This window comes from Chenopodium quinoa, unplaced genomic scaffold (assembly GCF_001683475.1).
Source record: "Chenopodium quinoa cultivar QQ74 unplaced genomic scaffold, ASM168347v1, whole genome shotgun sequence".
Lineage (NCBI taxonomy): Eukaryota > Viridiplantae > Streptophyta > Magnoliopsida > Caryophyllales > Amaranthaceae > Chenopodium > Chenopodium quinoa.
Window position 1 is genome coordinate 4,798,093 of NW_018742523.1, and position 18,749 is coordinate 4,816,841.

The following is an 18,749-nucleotide window of genomic DNA, read 5'->3' on the forward strand; positions in this document are numbered from 1 at the left end:
GACACCATTTATACATTTTGGTAATTTTTTGACGGTTAATTTTGCGCATCTTTTTTAAATTAAAATTTAATTTGGCGGTTAATTTGAGATAATTCTTATCTATGGTTGTATTGTTAAAACTACTAGCTTAAACCCTTGTGGTATCTTTTGCTAAAATTACTAACTATAAGCTTTTGTAGTAACTTAAATGAATTAATATTTTTGAATTGAATATTAGTTACTGGTAGTTTATTATATGGTCGAGTTATGCGTGTCGATTTCGGTTTGAAATTTTTTGAATTGAATAAAGTATGTGGGTAAAAGGTTACCCGGGTAACCCGTTTAATAAGTTGGTTAGGTTTGGGTCAAGGGTTTTCAACCCGTTTAATAAATGGGTTAGGTTTGAGCCAAAGGTATTTCAACCCGTTTAACATCCACCCGAACACAAACCCGACACGACATGACCCGTTTGATAGCTCTAGGAAAAACTTAAGGAAGCTGATTATAAGGGATCACATGTCCCTTACGTGACCAAGTCAACACCGAAATATAAGGTAAGCCTGTAAGGGTCATAAGATGTGTTCTCGTAAAAAAAAAATAAAAATTAAGGTGTGTTTTAAAAAAAAATATATAAATTATTTGGTGGTTTCTTATTAATTTTTTTTTTTTTTTTTTTTTTTTGGCATTTTCTTTTTTATTTAATACTTCGTAATAATAAGATTAAGATTTTTAGTATCTAAAAACGGAAAAGAGAAAAAAGGTAGATGATTGGTTAGAACTTAGAAGTGTTAGAACCCTCATCTGAATATCCCACTCAAACATTGTAATGGCAGTACAAATTTCTGGGGTGTGCTTTCCAAATTCCTTACCAAACAATTGTTTATGGAAACATCATCATCCTTTTAATGGAAGACGCTCACTTGCAGCTTCCGCCTCAACTCATCTGCAGTCCTCGTCCACTATTCAGGTTTGTCTTTTTTATTGGATAATGTCTACTATACAATTCTTCAGAAGTAATTTCATCATCTCAATTCCTTCAATGGGTATTTACCAAATTTTCGTATTGATTATTCTGTTATGTTCAGATTTTGTGTTAATATATTGATTTTACTGCAAAGTTGCCAACACAATCCAGAGAATTTCCGTTAAGTGGCTGTAATTAGTTTTGTGGTTCTGTACAACTTGAGATTTGATTATTAATGGAGGGCATTGTCTTTTGGCCCGTAGAGGTGTGAAAAACTGACTCGACTCGACCAACTAACTTTATTGGACATGGCTTGGGCCAAGTTGCCAACCGGAGGATATTTATGTTACCTTCTATCAGGTCTTGTTCTTTGTTGTCAAAATGCGATTATAGAGAGTGGACAAATTTGTGGTTGTTTTATATTGTCCTTTTGCCTTCTAGGGGCTGATAAAATTAGGATTCTAGGGTTTTAAGGTATAATTTACCTTAATGGGTTGTTTGCTTTAAGGTAATGGACTTATGAGAACAGTGTTTTGCGTTTGGAGACATGTTTTGTCAAGGTGTGGTTCATACCGCATAAGCCCTTGTTGTATTTCTTTCTGATGCTGCATACTGCTTAATTTATCGCTATGTCGTGTTTTGAGGCCTATGTTAGGGTATACTGATGTTGTTCTTTAGATTTTCCTTTGCAATATAAAACACATAATTGGTACTATTAGTTTAGTTTGGTATGGTTCTGGTGCTGGTTTGGTTGTTGGTTCTCTAATTAAAGTAACTCTGAAGATTTCATTAGCTCATTTCACTTTGTGGCTGTATCAAAGAAGAGGTAGCTGCTGCTAGCTGATTAATTAATATCAGAGGCATATGTTATTGCGTCATTGGATTGCTGAAATTGATGTTCAATATAGTGAGGTCTTCAAAATGGGAAATGATGAAAAATTCTGATGGTTATATGATCTCTTGTGCTGTGCACTGTATGGCTGATAAGTTGCAATATAAATTTTGGTTGTAATTCACTTTGAGGCTTTATGGAAGTTGCCTCCAAAAGGCAAAGATTGACGGGATTTACTGATGCTATTCAGCTCGTCTTCTATTAGAGATGGCATTGTGTCAACTATGAATTAGTAGGGAGTACAAGCTTCCATATTATTAACCAATATACTATGTGAGAATCCTAGAAAATTGCTTCCTGAAGCAAAAGAAGGAGAGAAAATAGAAACAATGACAACAAAATTGCAGATTTTGAATGTGGGGCACCCAAAACTGTTACAGTATAACACTCTCTATAAGGGGAACCTACTGTAGGGCTGGTGGTGTAGGTTTTCTTTTCTGTGATGGTCTATTTGATTTCTTCCCCTGAGAACATCCTCTTTCCTTGAAGGAGCCTTGCTGCTCGAAAGAAAATGAATCAGTAATGCAGTCATGTAGCACTATTACATTTACTATACTCAAATTCCATAATTTTCTCTGAAACTATCCTTTGTTTCTTTGTAACTTAACTCTCCACTACTTTATGTATATACTAGTATGTTAATCTAGCCTTTGCCTTAATATGTTTACTGTGATCTTATTGTTTGAAAGAACTTGGTTTATATGACTACCTCTATCTCAATATAATCATTGCAGGAAGGTTTGCAGAGAGTTTTAGGTGATAAATTGCTATTGGCCTATTCACTTATCTATTAAATCAGAATTGTATTTCCAAAAAAAAACTTTTAATAGAATTGTAGATGTGATGGGAGATAGTGGAGGAATTTCTTAATTGAATGAGAGGTAGTGTGTGACCAAACTGTTGGTAGTGGAAAGAGAGAATAAAATTTCAGCGAGTCCATGCCATAAAAGGAAGTGTGTCTACTAAATTGGGGCAGATGTAAATGGAAAGTGTGATTATTTAATTGGGACAGAGTGTTATAGCAAGTTATATTATATTAGTGTGTTAGATCAATTCACAAGTAATGGTGATAGGAAATCCCTTCAACTTTGTGAAATATCTTTAGCTTGGATTTTTGCTCAAGTTATTGACAGGATTATTGGGTTTTTTTTTTTTTTTTTTTTTTTTTTTTTTTTTTTTTTTTTTAATTTTTATTTTTTGTATGTAATGGAAACTTACAGATTGTTGGTGGGAGCTCAAGTTTGTATATACATGGAACTGATAGCAGCATACTTGACAGCAGAAAGGTTGAGGATGATTGGTTTGATTTAGATAAAGATCTTCATCACTGGATTAAGGCACTGCGTCCTGTTCAGGTATGTGGTCAGACAAATTATCCTCATAAGCTAGGAGAGAAAAGTCGTAATGAGAAGTAGATTATGTATGTGTTAATTTTAAAATATCCGTACACTGTAGATATTAGCTTTGGCTTTCTGGTTTATTGTTTGGTAATCGCTTCCTTCAAATTCGTCAGTGGTACCCTGGTCACATAGCTAAAACTGAAAGAGAGCTGAAAGAGCAACTCAAACTGATGGATGTCGTGGTAGAGGTACGAGATGCCAGAATTCCAATGTCAACAAGTCATCCCCAGGTAGATTACCTCTGATGTATGACTGACTATTCATTAATTTAACAGGTTATAGCACTCCACTTAAAGTGTGTATTATTATATTTGTACTTGATGATTGGTGTGAATTACCCTCAGATGGATCTGTGGATTGGTAATCGCAAACGTATTATAGTATTAAACAGAGAAGACATGATATCCACGCCAGACCGAAATGCTTGGGCAGCCTATTTTGCAAAGCAGGGTATCAGGGTTGTATTCTCTAATGGTCAACTAGGAATGGTATTGAAATAATCGACCCTTCTTAAGTATCTGGTTCTGAACACAGAAAATGCTGATCTTGTCATTGACTTTATGCAGGGAAGCATGAAATTAGGCCGACTGGCAAAATCACTTGCTGATGATGTGAATGTCAAACGACGGGCCAGGGGGCTACTTCCTCGTGCTGTAGGTTCTTGAAACTTTCTTGAGTGCTTTTATATTTGATGTAATATTACAATTCCAGGCTTTCCTTCTCTGAGTGGCATGTGTCTTTTTCACGAGATACTTATTGCCTCATAAATTTAAATCTCTTCCTCTTTGTTGCTGAAGAATGACCCTTTCTGTTCTTTGGAATTTGATGAAGCTACAATGTTATTTTGATGATACTTACATCCATCATTTAAAATGCTTGCCTTGTTTTTTCAGAAAATCATCATTAAATTAGTTACCAAGATAACATCCGACATAGTATTTTTTGATATTTTTTTCTGTAAGGAAGTAAAGCTTGTTTCTGTGCATTGTTATGTTCCCATTTTTTCTGTCTTTTTAACCTCCTTTTCCTCAATGAAAGAAATTGTTAAGTGTGACCAGCAACTCTAGTGTAAGGGAACATTCTTTAGATGAAAGTTTCAAACGTTAAAACAAACATAGAAAGATCTTGACAAAGTTGGCGGAGGAGTTATACTTGGAATACAAAACTGGATGGATAAAAAATTCTTGCTAACTTTTGGGATTTGTTTATGTCACAGTGATAAACGTAATTTCCTTAAATAGCTTTTGATTGAATGGGGCGGCTGTATGAGTGCTTAAAGGTTAAACCCTCAATGTTCTTGACCTAGGTGTGTGGTCTTACCTTTATAATCTATTGAGGATTTTGGAAGGTGGTGCAGAAGAAAAGACACATCTCATTTCTTAGAACATAACTTAGAAATTAGAATTTGATATTATGACTTGGGGAAATCTTCTCTGTGTAGGACTAGCAGGTGAATAAATGGCTTGATGGGATGCTCTCTAATGTAACACAATTAATATTCAAAGTAATTAGGTATGACCAAGAATCCAAGATAAGGAATTAAGGATAGTGCTGAAACTTCAGTGGCTAAAAATATTTGAAACATGAGGCTGAGGATGAATAACTTTAGGTTTGATAAGATCTTGTACGTTGTGCTCATTCTTCTTCCTCATTCCCTGATTTCTTTGAAGAGATTCTCCTATGCTGAAAGAAAGATTGGAAATGAATGAGAGTTTTTCTATTTTTTAACTAGACTTTCTGTTTTGCGAAGGTGAAAGTTGGGACATTATTATTATAATCCCTTGCAAATTTAACTGTTTCCTCGTGGCTCTGAGAGTATCTATACATGATATGTTTAACTTGATCGTACTGAATTTCATGATGACTTTATCAAACAGGTTCGTGCTGGAATTGTGGGGTATCCAAATGTTGGTAAATCATCATTAATTAATCGTTTATTAAAGCGCCGAATGTGTCCTGCAGCTCCTCGACCAGGTGTTACTCGACAGCTTAGGTGAGTGGTTTTATTGCAATTTCATCATGTCTTCAATCTGAGTATTGAACTATAGAGATATAAAAACAAAATATATCTTTATTGTCCTGCAAATCTGTATGGCAGATTGAACATGTTTGTGATAACAGGTAAAAAAAAAGATATTCATGATACTATCATTTTTAAACATGATATCATTCCTTGTTAATTGTTATCTTGAAAACTGGTTTGAGCAGTAGGTTGTGATCAAACCTCTCACAATCGATTTCAGCTAGATCTTCTATATATTTTTTTTCCTTGTATATGAAGCTTTAGTTATGATAGTTAGTTGGAGCTGTCTTCAAATTTGGTCTCATTCTCCTCATTTTTCACATTTTTTCTTTGGTTAGGTGGGTTAAGTTTGGGAAGGACCTAGAGTTGTTAGACTCTCCTGGTATAATCCCAATGAGGATCAGTGATCAATCAGCTGCTATAAAGCTTGCTATATGTGATGATATTGGTGAGAGATCATATGATGTCACTGATATTGCGGCAATACTTGTTCAAATGCTGGCGAGGATACCATCAATAGGTTTTACACTATCTTTTGATGTATTAACAGATGGAAATTGGTTATAAAAAAAAAAATATATTATCCCCTTTCTTATTAGTTTGACTGTCAGTATTCGGTAGTTTCTGTTTTATTTCTGCTAAAAAATTAAAATTTCAAATAATCAAAATTTTCCTTTTCCTCACATTCTTTTGGCTAAATATTTCTCAAAGTATTTCTAAAAGTCATAACATGGGTTGATATTGTAAGAGGACAGTCAAGCTGGAATGAAAGACTATTCTTAGCAAGAAGCCTTTTTTCCTTTTTCTTTTTTTTTTCTTTTTTTTTTTTTTTAACTCTCATTATTCAAGCATTTGCCTCTTGGTTTAGGTACAAAGGCTCTTTACCATCGTTACAGGATTGAGACAGACGGCCAGTCTGGTCAAATGTATGTCCATGAATTCTTATCTGACTTCAATTGTTGATGAGAGAAACGTTGTCTTTCACAAAGCTGAAAATTTCACTCTTCAGACTGAAGGATTTTGTTATATTTTTTATTATTTAATTTTGATTGGCACTCTTCTATATCTCTTACTTTGCAGATTTGTTCACAAGCTTGCTCTCAAATTATTTAGTGGGGATGTTCATCAAGCTTCATTTCGCATCCTTACAGATTTCCGGAAAGGTAAATTTGGCTGGTTTTCTCTTGAAAGACCTCCCAGGTAGAGCTTCTGATGAAACTGAAAGCAAAATGGAGAAAAAGTGATTGGAATATGAAGGTGAGTAGTACTCTTGCATATATACTTGTTATTGCTCGTAAAAATCTTCAGCAGAGAACTCAGCCACGGTTAGCCCGGAGATAGATATTTGGACAAGCTGAGTAACCATTGAGAATAGGGCTATGTTTTGACAGCCATTAGAGAGATTGTGTCCATTGAATGCTTTGCAGTGATTACGTTTGTCATGGATTACTGCTTTGTTTCTTCATGTATTGAATATCTTGTATGGTACTGTACAGTGTAGCCGTCCTGTAAATTGTATGACAGAAACATAGAAGACATACATGCTATTAGAATTAGACTTGAGCATATTGCAGACTGCTAGTGCATAATCAATCAGGAGCAGACAATGTGTTGTACTATTGTATTTGTATACAGAACTATTATTCTTCTTTTGAATTTACTATTTTGATTTGGTTGCAGTTTTGATTACCCAGGTATAGCATTACTGAATTCAAAAGATGAAATTCGATATTTTTCTACTGAAAACTTTGTATACAGGACAAGAATCTGAATAGTTGACTTCTCAATTTCTCATAACTGAATTCAAAAGATGAAATTCGATATTTTTCTACTGAAAACTTTGTATACAGGACAAGAATCTGAATAGTTGACTTCTCAATTTCTCATAACTACTTATCAATGAATTTCAACTAGGACTTCCAATCCTTTCTGTAGGACTATAGATGCACTAAGCAGAATTGCATGAATCATATTCATAAGCATCTAACAACCAAGAACAATGTACAACACATAAAGAACATAAAATTATACATTTGAATCGTGATTCTACATGTGATTGAGCAAGAACAACAGGAAAACTAGAACTCCATATGTGATTCCTCTACTTAGTCCACAAGCACGGATTGAACCTCCACTAATGCTAGTTAGTTGTGATTAAACCCTTTCAATCAACCTTCTACGGAGAGGAGAGGAACGAACTAACCACGATCCACCACGACGCGGTTTGGTGAAAGGGGGAGGGCGTGCGTGAATGAGGAGAGAGAAATTAGGGTTTTGGGAATTGGTTGCCTTGTTTCACAATTTACTGACTGTTAATTATGTCTTATATCAACCCTAGACATGGACTATATTTATAGATCATATCTAAAATAAGAGTCCATGTTAAGCCCAAATTCCTAACTCTATTCTAACTACTCTAGCTCAAACCCTTACATGGTTTGTCATAGCCTCATGAGGCCCATTAATGGACATCACACTTGTTCAATCCAATACCCTTGTGTGTGACCTCATAGGATCCATTCTATTTGGCTTTGAGACTATTTGAGTAGCTCAAAGATCATTTATCATATCTAGCAACAGATGATGACGACCCAAAAGAATGAACTAATTATCTCCATAATAGTGATCCTTAATATATTTAGTAATTGCACTTGACGGAGACATACTTCCTTCACTTTCAACCCCCAATTCCAAAACAGTTAATCCTCTCTTTACTTCTCTCTCAATTTGTCCTTTGTTCCTCCCTTACTGTATGAACACGGTGAAAACAAGGTAGGCATCGCCAGTAATATAGCTGGCGGTGGGGTTTGTTTTGGGTGGTAGTGAGAATTCGGGGTGGTTTTTGTCTTCCTTTTTCCATAGCAAGAGGCCTAATACCGCCAAACCAACGGGGGAAGGGTGATTTTGGTGGCAAAAAACAGTTGGTTATCGAGGCTTGATGGTGGCAGTTGTGGTAATGAGCCAATGAGGCATGTTGTTGGGTATAACTGGTAGTCTGGTACTATATAATGAGTAATGGTGTATAAATATGGGTAGAGTTAATCATAGGCTCATTGTAGTTTTAGCAATTTTATTAAACGATAGTCTCTTTTTTTTTTTTTTTTTTTTTTTTTTTTTTTTTTTTTTTTTGGGTGCAAATAAAACGATAGTCTTCCTAAACTTGATTAATCTAAATTGATGAAGTTAAAAAAATTTCTTTAAGGTTTACGACTCTACTCCCGGGTCTATAGTACTTTTTCTTATATAATTAATTTGGTCATGGAAAAATATTTATTTTTGTAACTTAACATGACACGTTATACAAATGGAGAATCTTGACTTCTTCACAAAAAAAAAAAAAAACGGGAACCTTGACTGTGTGACTGTTTCCTTGACATTGTGGCTGTTTAAGGTGGGTAACGTAATTGATTATGGCGAAAATTTATAAAAACGACAAAGGTAAACTCGTAATGATATTTTTTGTCTGCGTGTAAAGCTCAATAATTGTGTGAGCTTTTACTTTATATCACAACCTTTTGCCCTAACTTACCTCACAAAGTGTTATCCTGATCATCAACCCTTTAAAAGAGGGAATAAGTGTTACCGTTACCGTGAATAGTAAATTGGCGTCATTATCCTTACTCTTTCATTGTATTAGCGAATCTGCCATTCCTTTTATTATTTCTTATTTTTATTTAAAAAAAAAAAAAAAAACTAATTGAAATTACTTGAGAAAGAGAACGACGGAGAAGAGGTGAGACAATGTTCCTTGATTTAAGGCATGAGATTGTTTGCATGTGTTTTAAGTGATTATAGATTAGGTTTTTTTTTTTTTTTTTTTTTTTTTTTTTTTTTTTTTTTTTTTCGGGTGGAATGTCATTCTATATATAAGGTTTGAATTAATTTAGAAGAAGTATATTTGCTCTTTCATTTCTACTGTACTCTTGTTGTTCTCTTTGTTGAAACTCAATCAGTAAAATTGATCAACCAATATTCAAGTAATTTGCAATTACTACATTGTATAAGCATGCATTGCTTTTGTACAAAGAACTTACCTTATCAAATGGACCAATATCATACGTATTCATGACTATGAACATTTTCATTTACTAAGATGAACAAATTATTGGATGCATATATGATATTGTTTTTGATTAAAGCTTAATCTTGTTTGTTTAGAAAAAGTCAGAAATTTATTTATTCCAAGTGATCAATTGATGCATGATCTTTATGAGTGGCATGCATCCATATAATGTTATTGATTTAAGTATATTTATTTACTTGTTAATTATTCACAATTCAGTAATTCGGAGGAGGTATTTTGGTGAACATCATCTATTTTCTTTTTTGTTAAATTGGACATAAATGATATTGTTTTGGATTAAAAACTTGTCTGTTTTTAAAAAGTCAGAAATTTCTTTATTTTAAGTGATCAATGGATGCATGCTTTTTATGAGTTACATGCAACCATATAATGTTATTGATTTAGGTATATTTATTTACTTATTAATTATTCACAATTCAATAATTTGGAGGAGGTATATATTTTGGTGAATACTATCTATTTCCTTCTTTGTTAAATTTGTATGTTTTTGGCTTTATGTTCATATATGGACTGTCAATAGTGTGTAATTAGTGTGGAATTAGTTTGTAATTAGTGTGTCCTGTTTTTAGAATGGTGTTTTATGTTATGCATATGTGGGTTTGGAGTGTATGCATGTATCTTTTTTTGGGTTTTATGTGAATTTGTTTCTGGTTATTGATTTGTTGTGGAGTGGATTCTCTAGCTAGATTGGTTCAGTTTAAGTTACATCATAGTGTGATAAAATATTTTAGTGTAAATTGTGTTCTGAATTATATAAGGTGGTTTATGGACTTATATTAAGGTTCTAAAATTCATGACAAGTTATGGATGCACTGCCCACACAAGTAGTGATTCCATTTTTCCCTTTGTTGAAGCAAGTTACCAATTTATTGAATTTTCTTGATCCGGATTACCGAATTCTCCATGACCGTGAGAGCACTGCTTGTGTGATTGTCAGGGCAGATAGTGATTGCATTCCCTGTGTTTATATTGGTGGGGATACTGATAATGTAGAGGAATCTTGTGAAGTTGCTACTAGGAAAGTTGTGTGTGATCTTGTGAAGAAGTATGAAATAGTTATTGAGGATGTAACAGCCCTACGAAATGAAATGTATGATCGTTGTGGGCAATTGTATTGCTTTAAGAAAAAGGAACTAGAACATATTGAGAAAGGAGAGCCTAAGGTCTATGTGCATGAAGGTGTCTCTGTTGAATCTGAAAACAACCGCAAGAAGATTGTTATTGATTTCCTTGATGTGTTAAGGACTATTTTAAGGTCTGTTGATTTGAGGTGTACTCCGATTGAGACTATTGAGCATCTTTCTGATCAGTATATTTCTTGGTTTGTTGTCTATTTAGTGACTACTGTCCAAGTCCAGCTGCAGCTAAGCAAAATCTGGCTAGAAAGGCTGTTGATTATCTTATTAATGTGTTCAATCTTCAGATTGTGGATGCTAATTATAGGGAAACAACATGTAGGTTTGATGTTATATTGTGTACTTTGGATAGGGAGAGTTATTTAAGAGTCAAGGAACGTGTGTTGGGAATTAAAGAAGAGCTTAAACCTTCTGCAGCTCTTGTTGAGCAGGATTGTATAACTTCAGTTGTAAAGGAGTTTCAAGTTCCTGTGTCAGTGTCACCTGTCATACCTTCTAACAAGCGCTCTTTATGGTCTGTAGTTGGAGAAGGTTTAGATGCTAGCTTTAAGCGTATAAGGTTTTCAGAGGACTAGATGTCTTTTATTTGAACTTGGATTGTAGTAGAAACATCTCTGTATTGCTTAGTTCTTTGTTTTTCTAAAAGAGCTAGGTTAGTTTATGCATAGACAGCAGAATGTAGTTACTTTTGGAATGTATATGATGTAGATGGTTGCTTAGTTATGCTTTTGTATTGGACTTCTATGGATGAAGTTGCTACCAATGAGTATCCTTCACAGCTTGTGAGGCTGTTTACTTCTATGGATGAAGATGCAAAGCATTTTAGACAATATGTGCGATTATACAACAATTTATTTGCTTTTACTTCATTAGGTGGGAATTTTGATGCTAAGACGAAAAAAGGCATCTATGTCTTCAAGTTACATGGATAGTTCTATCATTATATTTCTAGTTTAGTTCCAGGAGATGTAAGGCCAAAGTATATGCAGCTCTATTTTTATGATGGACAACATGAAATGGCTGGCTTGGATGTTTTCCAGAATTAAGAGAAGATGTCTTAGCAATACTTATGGTGGTTTCTACATTAAATCCTTATGCTAGATTCTTTCGATCTTTATGAGAACTTCCAGTTACTGAATCAACACAGATTATGATAAATAAAACTACAGTTCCGGATCAGCCTGTTTATAATGCTCCTACAACAGATGAGGTTGCAGTAATTTGGCCGGAGAGCACATCTTCCAGTGAATCTGAAAGTCCACACATATTGGTTACTAGTCATAATGATTCTTCTTAAAGGATCATGCATTATTATGGTTGTTATGATCCTTTGCAATATCCACTACTTTTTCCATATGGTGATTGTGGGTGGACTCAGGGCCTTAAAAAAATGTCCAAGGGTGGAAGACAGCAGATACAGTCTCAACCAGATCCTGTTGCTCAATGCAGTGTGCACACTACTGAGGACTTATTAAAAAAAGAGACCAGACGTATGTCGTTTCTGTATTTTGGGTTTAAAGAACATGTTCTCATAAAATTCCGATTATGTTTTATTACGTATCAAGTTAAAAGTTTTATTATTACTACTCGATACAATTATAATGTATTATATACAAATATGGTTTTACAGGTGCAAATGGCAGTTCATCTAAGACTGATAAAAATATTTCAGCACGGGAATACTACGCATATAAGCTTCAATGTCGGCCTAATAATTTAGTACTTAGATCTGGTAGGTGTTTTCAACAATATATAGTTGATAAGTATGTAAAGGTGGAGAACACACGATTGGATTTCGTTCGTACAAATCAACAGACAATAAGGGTTGATCTTTATCAAGGACTTCTTAATACTATTAACTGTGGTGAAAATTTTGCTGTAAATGTAGGAAGAAGAGTTATGTTACCTGTAACATTTATTGGAAGTCCTCGTGACCTTAAGTAAAGATATCTAAATGCAATGTCATTGGTTCAGAGGTATGGTAAGCCTGATCTATTCATAACAATGACATGTAATGCCAATTGGCCAGAAATAAAACAAGAGCTTGCTGTTAGAGAAGATGCACAAAATAGGCATGATTTAGTTGCAAGGATTTTCAGAGCAAAGGCACTTGCTTTAAATCACTTAATTAAAAAAAAGGTGTTTGGAAAGGTGGCTACGATGATCTATGTTATTGAATTTCAGAAAAGAGGATTACCTCATGCTCATTTTTTGATTATATAAAAGCCAGAGTTCAAAATCAAGTGTCTTACTGATTATGATAAATATGTGTTTGCCAAAATACCATATGTTGAACATGCATATCTAAGGCAAATTGTGATTAAACATATGATGCATGGCCCATGTGGTCATCTAAATCCAGAATGTCCTTGCATGAAGCATAAAGAGGATCCTGATTATTGCAAATATGGCTATCCAAAGAAATTTTGTGATGAAACTAGGAGTAACAGTGATGGATATCCTCTGTATCGAAGAAGAGCAACAGAAGAAACTGCTAGAGTCCGGAATGTTGTTATGGATAATATATGGGTTATTCCATATAATCCATATCTTTTATCATACTTCAACTGTCATTTAAATGTCGAAGTTTGTTCTACTATAGAGGCAATTAAATACCTATATAAATATGTCTACAAAGGACATGATAGGATATCTTTCAATATTGTTGAAACAAGATATGGTGCACCACTGCAGGATGAAATTGAGCAATATCAGTCTGGTCGTTGGATTTCACCTTGTGAGGCTGCATGGTAGCTTTTTGTTTTTGATTTGTATGAAATGCATCCTCCAGTATTACCTCTTCCTGTTAATTTTCCTAATTCACAAGTCATACATCTCAAACCTCATGAACAGCTTACAACAGTTGTTTCATATGATAAGCGTTCGCGAACTTGTCTTACAGAATTTTTCAAGATGAATTCTAAGTTACCTCTTGGGATTGGACGGTTATATAATGAATTTTCAGAGCATTATCGTTGGGATGCATCAGACAAAAAATGGTATAAGAGACAAAATAAAAAAATAACCATTGGAAGGCTAGCATTTGTTAGACCTTCCGAGGGTGACAGATATTTTTTGCGGCTATTGCTTCACAATGTCAGAAGTCCTAGTCATTTGAAGATCTCCATACAATCAATGGTCAGTTATGTGCTACTTTCCAGCAGGCAACACTTAAGCTTGGATTATTGGAAGAGGATGATGCAATAGAATTATACTTAAAATAAGGATTTGCCATTCAAATGTCGTTTGCAATTCGTAAGCTATTTGCAATGTTGCTTATCTTTTGTCAGCTTAGCAATCCTCTATCTCTATGGAATAAATTTTATCAGTCTTTATCTAAAGATTATCAATACAGATATTCAAAGGATCCACGTAAAGTCAAACATCTTACTATAAGATCTATTGAGCAATATGTTGAGTTAATAGGAAGTAGTCTTAAAGCTTTTGGATTAGACCAGTTAGTAGAAGATGATAGTGAGGCAATACATATTACAAAAGACGTTGAAGATGCAATTAATGCTCTAATACCAAAAGAATGTCTGGAATGTAAAGAAAAGTTGAATCAGGCTCAACGAATTGCGTTTGATGCTATAGTGGATTGTGTTATAAATGATAAGACTGGAGGGTTTTTTTATAGATGGTCCTGGAGGAACAGGAAAAAGTTTTTAGTATAATGTCTTGAATGCAGAAATTAGATTAATGAAAAAAATTATTTTACCAACAACAATTTCAGGCATTGCTGCAGCTAATATTCCTTCTGGCAGAACTGCTCATTCCTGATTTAAAATACCTTTAGATCCTCTTGCTTCTCTTGCTTGCAATGTTCCAAAACAAGGAAGTCTTGCTGCACTGCTAAGGGAAACAACCTTAATTATATGGGATGAAGCTTCAATGGCAAAAAAGGAGAATATCGAGTCTCTTGACTTGTTATTGAGGGATATATGCAATCCTGAATTGCTGTTTGGAGGTAAGTTAGTTGTTTTTGGTGGAGATTTCAGGCAAGTTCTTCCTGTCGTTCCTCGAAAGACACAACGAGAAGTTGTTGCTGCAAGTGTAGTTAGTTCAGCTGTGTGGACGAAGTTAGTCAAATTTAAATTAATTGAAAACATTAGAGCTAAACATGATCCTCCATATACTTATTTTTTGTTGGCACTAGGGAATGGTGAATTACAAAATAGTGAACATGCATTTATTAAGCTTCCATCGAGTATCGTTGAATCTTCTGATACTGATATAACTGATGATATGCGTCTTACTGCTGTAGCTTTCCCAGAGATGGACATGCCTTCATTTAGCTCAGATATCTTTACAACAAGAGCTATATTGACTCCGATGAATGATGATGTTGATGTCATAAATTAAGGCTTAATAGGCAAATTTCCTGGTGAAGCAGTGATGTATAAAGGCTATGATACAATGATTGATGATAATGCTGCCACCTATCCTGTTAAGTTTTAAACAAACTATGTCCTGGTGGTATGAGTCCTCATGAACTCATACTTAAAGTGAACAACCCAGTTGTTTTTTTGAGAAATATTCTGCCATCATATGGTCTATGCAATGGAACAAGACTTATATGCAAGCGGTTCTTTCCTAACCTAATTGAGTGCGCCATTGTTGTTGGTCATAATCAAGGGCAACATGTACTAATACCAAGAATAAACTTGCGCCCCTCAGAATCTTCAGGGTATAGGGTATGCTTTTCTGTTTCAAAGGAAGCAATTTCCTCTCAAGCTCGGTTTTGCAATTACAATAAATAAAGCTTAGGGACAAACACTTAGTAAAGTTGTGGTATATCTTCCACGACCATGTTTTTCGTATGGTCAGTTATATGTTGCTCTTTCTCGAGCTCGAGAATCAGTTAATGTTAGTGTCATAGCTCAAGGCAATACTCTGGAACAAAAAACTGATTATGTTAAAAATGTTATATCCTTTGACATTCTTCAAATGGCAGGAATTATTTGATTATATCACTAGGTAATACAACATACCCTATTTCAAATATGTGTTTTTATACAATATGCATCGTTTATGATTTATTTTTTTTCCAAGTTCAATATTGAATGAAGTTTTTTTTGTTTAGTTTAAAAATGCAGGACAAACTATCAAATGATAAATTATTCTGTAAGTATTTTGCAATTTAGAAATATGTATACTTATTTAGAATTAAAGCTTAATTTAGTTTAATAATATCAGTAATGGTTTATTTTCCTACAATGATGTAACAACATGGAATCTAACTTATCAGTACAAGTGAAGAAGACTAATTAAGAAAGATCTTTCATTTTTCTTTTAACTATTCCAACTAGCAACTTAAGATTATACATTATTATTATTAGACTAAATAGAATACCTAAAGTTAGCTAGACTTGTCCTCCCCCTAGGAATAGGAAAACCAAAAAAAAAAAAAAAAAAAAAAGAAGAGAGAGAGAGAAACAAAGAAAAAAAAAAATGACAAGTTTTTTTGCTTTTTAAAAAATTATTAAATCTTTGCAGTGTAGTTTGTTAGCAAAAAGCTAGATCCCCATTTGCTTAATGGATTAGTAGAATATGATACATGTGAGAACTTATAGCAAAAAGTTGTATCAAGCAATGCTATAAGTTCAATTAATTGCAATTACGGAGAAATTGCATCATATAGAGTACAATATGATGACTTTAAGAATTCCTATATGATGCATGTATAATTGTTGCTGCTTTCAACACAATCAAAGACTATTTTGAAGCATGCTAAAGAAAAAAAAAATGGCTTATATTATCAAATGTTTAACACATTCTAGAACCCTGAAAAATGTGAAATTTGTTTGAATATATATACATACATATATATATACATACATATATATATATACATACATATATATATATATACATACATATATATATATACATACATATATATATATATATACATACATATATATATATATATATATTTGTACATTTCATAAGACATGCATGGATTTTAATGTCTTCATTGTTACCATATCAATTTAATATTGTAAATTTCTTATTTAAATCCAAGATCTTAATTATAAAGTGAAAACATTCAGGAAATAGAGTTATTTTTCATTTGAAAGTAATATGTATATATTTGATTAGGCGTGCGTGTTATTTAGTTCCTTCATTGCCACCATATTGATTTAATGTGCTCCATTATAAGTGGGTTCTTGTTGTTTCTACCTACACTTATCTGTAAAGATTGCTTCCATATAAATTTTAATCTGGTTGTAAGATGTATGTCATCTATTGTGAAATTAATTATTGCCTTTTCCATAGTTAAATGTGTGGAATTTATGTTTATCAAATGTAAATATATACTATGTACAATAATTTGTTAAAATATGTTAAATCATGCCTTACGCAGGTCATTTCCATGGCACTTTTACGAAAATACCTAGATGAACTTGATATAGCAACTAGATGCAATAAGGTTAAAGTAAGGGTTGCAGAAAAAGGTCGTCCTCAAAAATCTAAAAAAAATTGTACGTTATCACTATATTATTTTAGAAGATGACAAGATACAATAGCTTTAATCATTACGTGCTTATCTTCCCTATCATAAATCACAAAATTGAACAATATTGTGACATGTTTTTTAAATAATTGTTGCTGACAGAAAAATCGGATTAAAATGACACTTTTTGGCAATCAATTTGAAGCATATTGGAATGTTATCAGCTTCAGGGGCAACTATGAAATAGCTGATGCTGTAGTCAGAACTCTAGATTTATAGTGGAGAGGTAGGGAAGATGACCTTCCATTTCAAATGGCATTGGGAAGTAAAACTCTCATTCAATCTATTGACCCAGAAGGAGAATCAGTTTATCCTAGATATCAATCTCTTGCATCTATTCCAATAGTTCCTGTTGATGATGAGAGACATGGTAAACAATTCAATTAAACTAGCAACATGCAGAGTTTATCGTTCATTTAACTAGAAACATGCAAAGTTTATCCTAATAAAGAATACATACATTAACTCTGTTTCTTTTGTCATAGACATTCTTGTAATTGTTATGAATGTTTTGAAGGAATAAAGAAAAATAGTGACAACTCAGAACAAAGAAGCATCTGTTCGAGATCTAATGGTGATTGATCACAGGTAGTAGTTATTAAATTACAATCTAGCTGAACTAATTGCAATAAATGGTTTTCATTTCATCAAAACATACTAATTATTATTAATATTCTAACTACAGCACTAATCAACTGGTGAAAGTATCTACTTGGAATGATCTGTCTGGAGATCAATGTGAAACGCTTGTTTCAGACAACGAGTCTTTTAAAGTAGTTGGCATCACAGCATTGCGTCCTATCACTCGCCAAGGTATGACAGAATGAACTTTATTAATTCACTAACCTAAAATGTAACACATTTATGGAATATAAATATAATACAGGTATTAACATTCAAAAAATTATAGGGTTTGCACTTGAATCAACCATGTATACTTTTATAATCAAAGACCCTGAAGATGAAAAAGCAACAGCTTTAGCTGAATGGTATAATATCTCAAAATTGTTTTGAATTACTTATTTTAAAATGTATAGATATTCATTTATAGTGCCATTAGATTCTTATTTCCTTTTTTTTTACGAGTACAACAAAGGGAAAAGAAACATCGAGTTATGCTAATTGATCAGCAAAGAGACTGAATGCTGCTAGTAATCATTTAGCAGAAAGAACTCTAACAACTATAGGTCGTCTCAAAGGGGAAAAGGTACATTATAAGATATAGCACCTAATTGATTTATAGCAATAGAATGCACAATTAACACTGCTACATAATATACTTGTTTAAAACTTCACCTTAATTGTACATGTTATTTGTGCAATGCAGTCCACAAACACACTTCCACAAGAGGCCTTTTGGTTGAGAGTTGTCACTCCAGATCTAGAGTTTGAAAAATTGAGAGCATACATTGGATGCTCTTACTGCGGTAAACAAACAGATATACCTCTTGAGATAGTCTATGATTGCATAGCGTGTTCAAGGAAGGGCATACATGCTGCTTATAGGTGTTACATAACTCCTAGCATCAATTAACTTCTATATTTATGTAATGTAGAATACAAAACAAATTTAACATTGTTTCTCATAATATATAGGGCGACAATTACTTTCAATGTCTAATGGAACTGGAGCATTACAGCTAAATACTTTTGCAGATATTGTTGTCAAACTATTTGACATGCCAATAGAAGTGATTTATGAAATGAAAATGACAGTAAGCAATCTAATCTATAGAAAACATAAACTTACTGCT

The 18,749-nt window shown here is 33.4% G+C and overlaps 2 protein-coding genes across 2 annotated transcripts; both read left to right on the forward strand.

Moving 5' to 3' along the window:
• Nucleotides 1-699: 699 nt before the first annotated feature.
• On the forward strand, nucleotides 700-6,937 carry LOC110720032 (DAR GTPase 3, chloroplastic-like). Its single transcript, XM_021899036.1, has 9 exons — nucleotides 700-946; nucleotides 3,056-3,190; nucleotides 3,349-3,465; nucleotides 3,580-3,723; nucleotides 3,802-3,888; nucleotides 5,113-5,228; nucleotides 5,597-5,778; nucleotides 6,127-6,184; nucleotides 6,339-6,937. The coding sequence occupies exons 1-9, from the start codon at nucleotides 806-808 to the stop codon at nucleotides 6,460-6,462; spliced, it is 1,104 nt and encodes a 367-aa protein (XP_021754728.1). The 5' UTR covers nucleotides 700-805; the 3' UTR covers nucleotides 6,463-6,937.
• A 4,284-nt stretch (nucleotides 6,938-11,221) lies between these two features.
• On the forward strand, nucleotides 11,222-13,232 carry LOC110719912. Its single transcript, XM_021898894.1, has 6 exons — nucleotides 11,222-11,381; nucleotides 11,609-11,748; nucleotides 11,857-11,968; nucleotides 12,109-12,356; nucleotides 12,453-12,584; nucleotides 12,705-13,232. Exons 1-6 carry the CDS (start codon nucleotides 11,222-11,224, stop codon nucleotides 13,230-13,232), a joined length of 1,320 nt encoding a protein of 439 aa, XP_021754586.1.
• Nucleotides 13,233-18,749: the final 5,517 nt, after the last annotated feature.

Excerpts from the sequence above, each read along its gene's own strand:
- LOC110719912 (XM_021898894.1), top strand. The coding sequence starts at position 11,222 with ATGGATGAAGTTGCTACCAATGAGTATCCTTCACAGCTTGTGAGGCTG. Across the intron at positions 11,749-11,856 it reads CTGAAAGTCCACACATATTG|GGCCTTAAAAAAATGTCCAA; the intron begins GTTACTAGTCAT and ends GGGTGGACTCAG. Across the intron at positions 11,969-12,108 it reads ATTAAAAAAAGAGACCAGAC|GTGCAAATGGCAGTTCATCT; the intron begins GTATGTCGTTTC and ends ATGGTTTTACAG.
- LOC110720032 (XM_021899036.1), top strand. The coding sequence starts at position 806 with ATGGCAGTACAAATTTCTGGGGTGTGCTTTCCAAATTCCTTACCAAAC. Across the intron at positions 3,191-3,348 it reads AGGCACTGCGTCCTGTTCAG|TGGTACCCTGGTCACATAGC; the intron begins GTATGTGGTCAG and ends CAAATTCGTCAG. Across the intron at positions 5,229-5,596 it reads GGTGTTACTCGACAGCTTAG|GTGGGTTAAGTTTGGGAAGG; the intron begins GTGAGTGGTTTT and ends TTCTTTGGTTAG.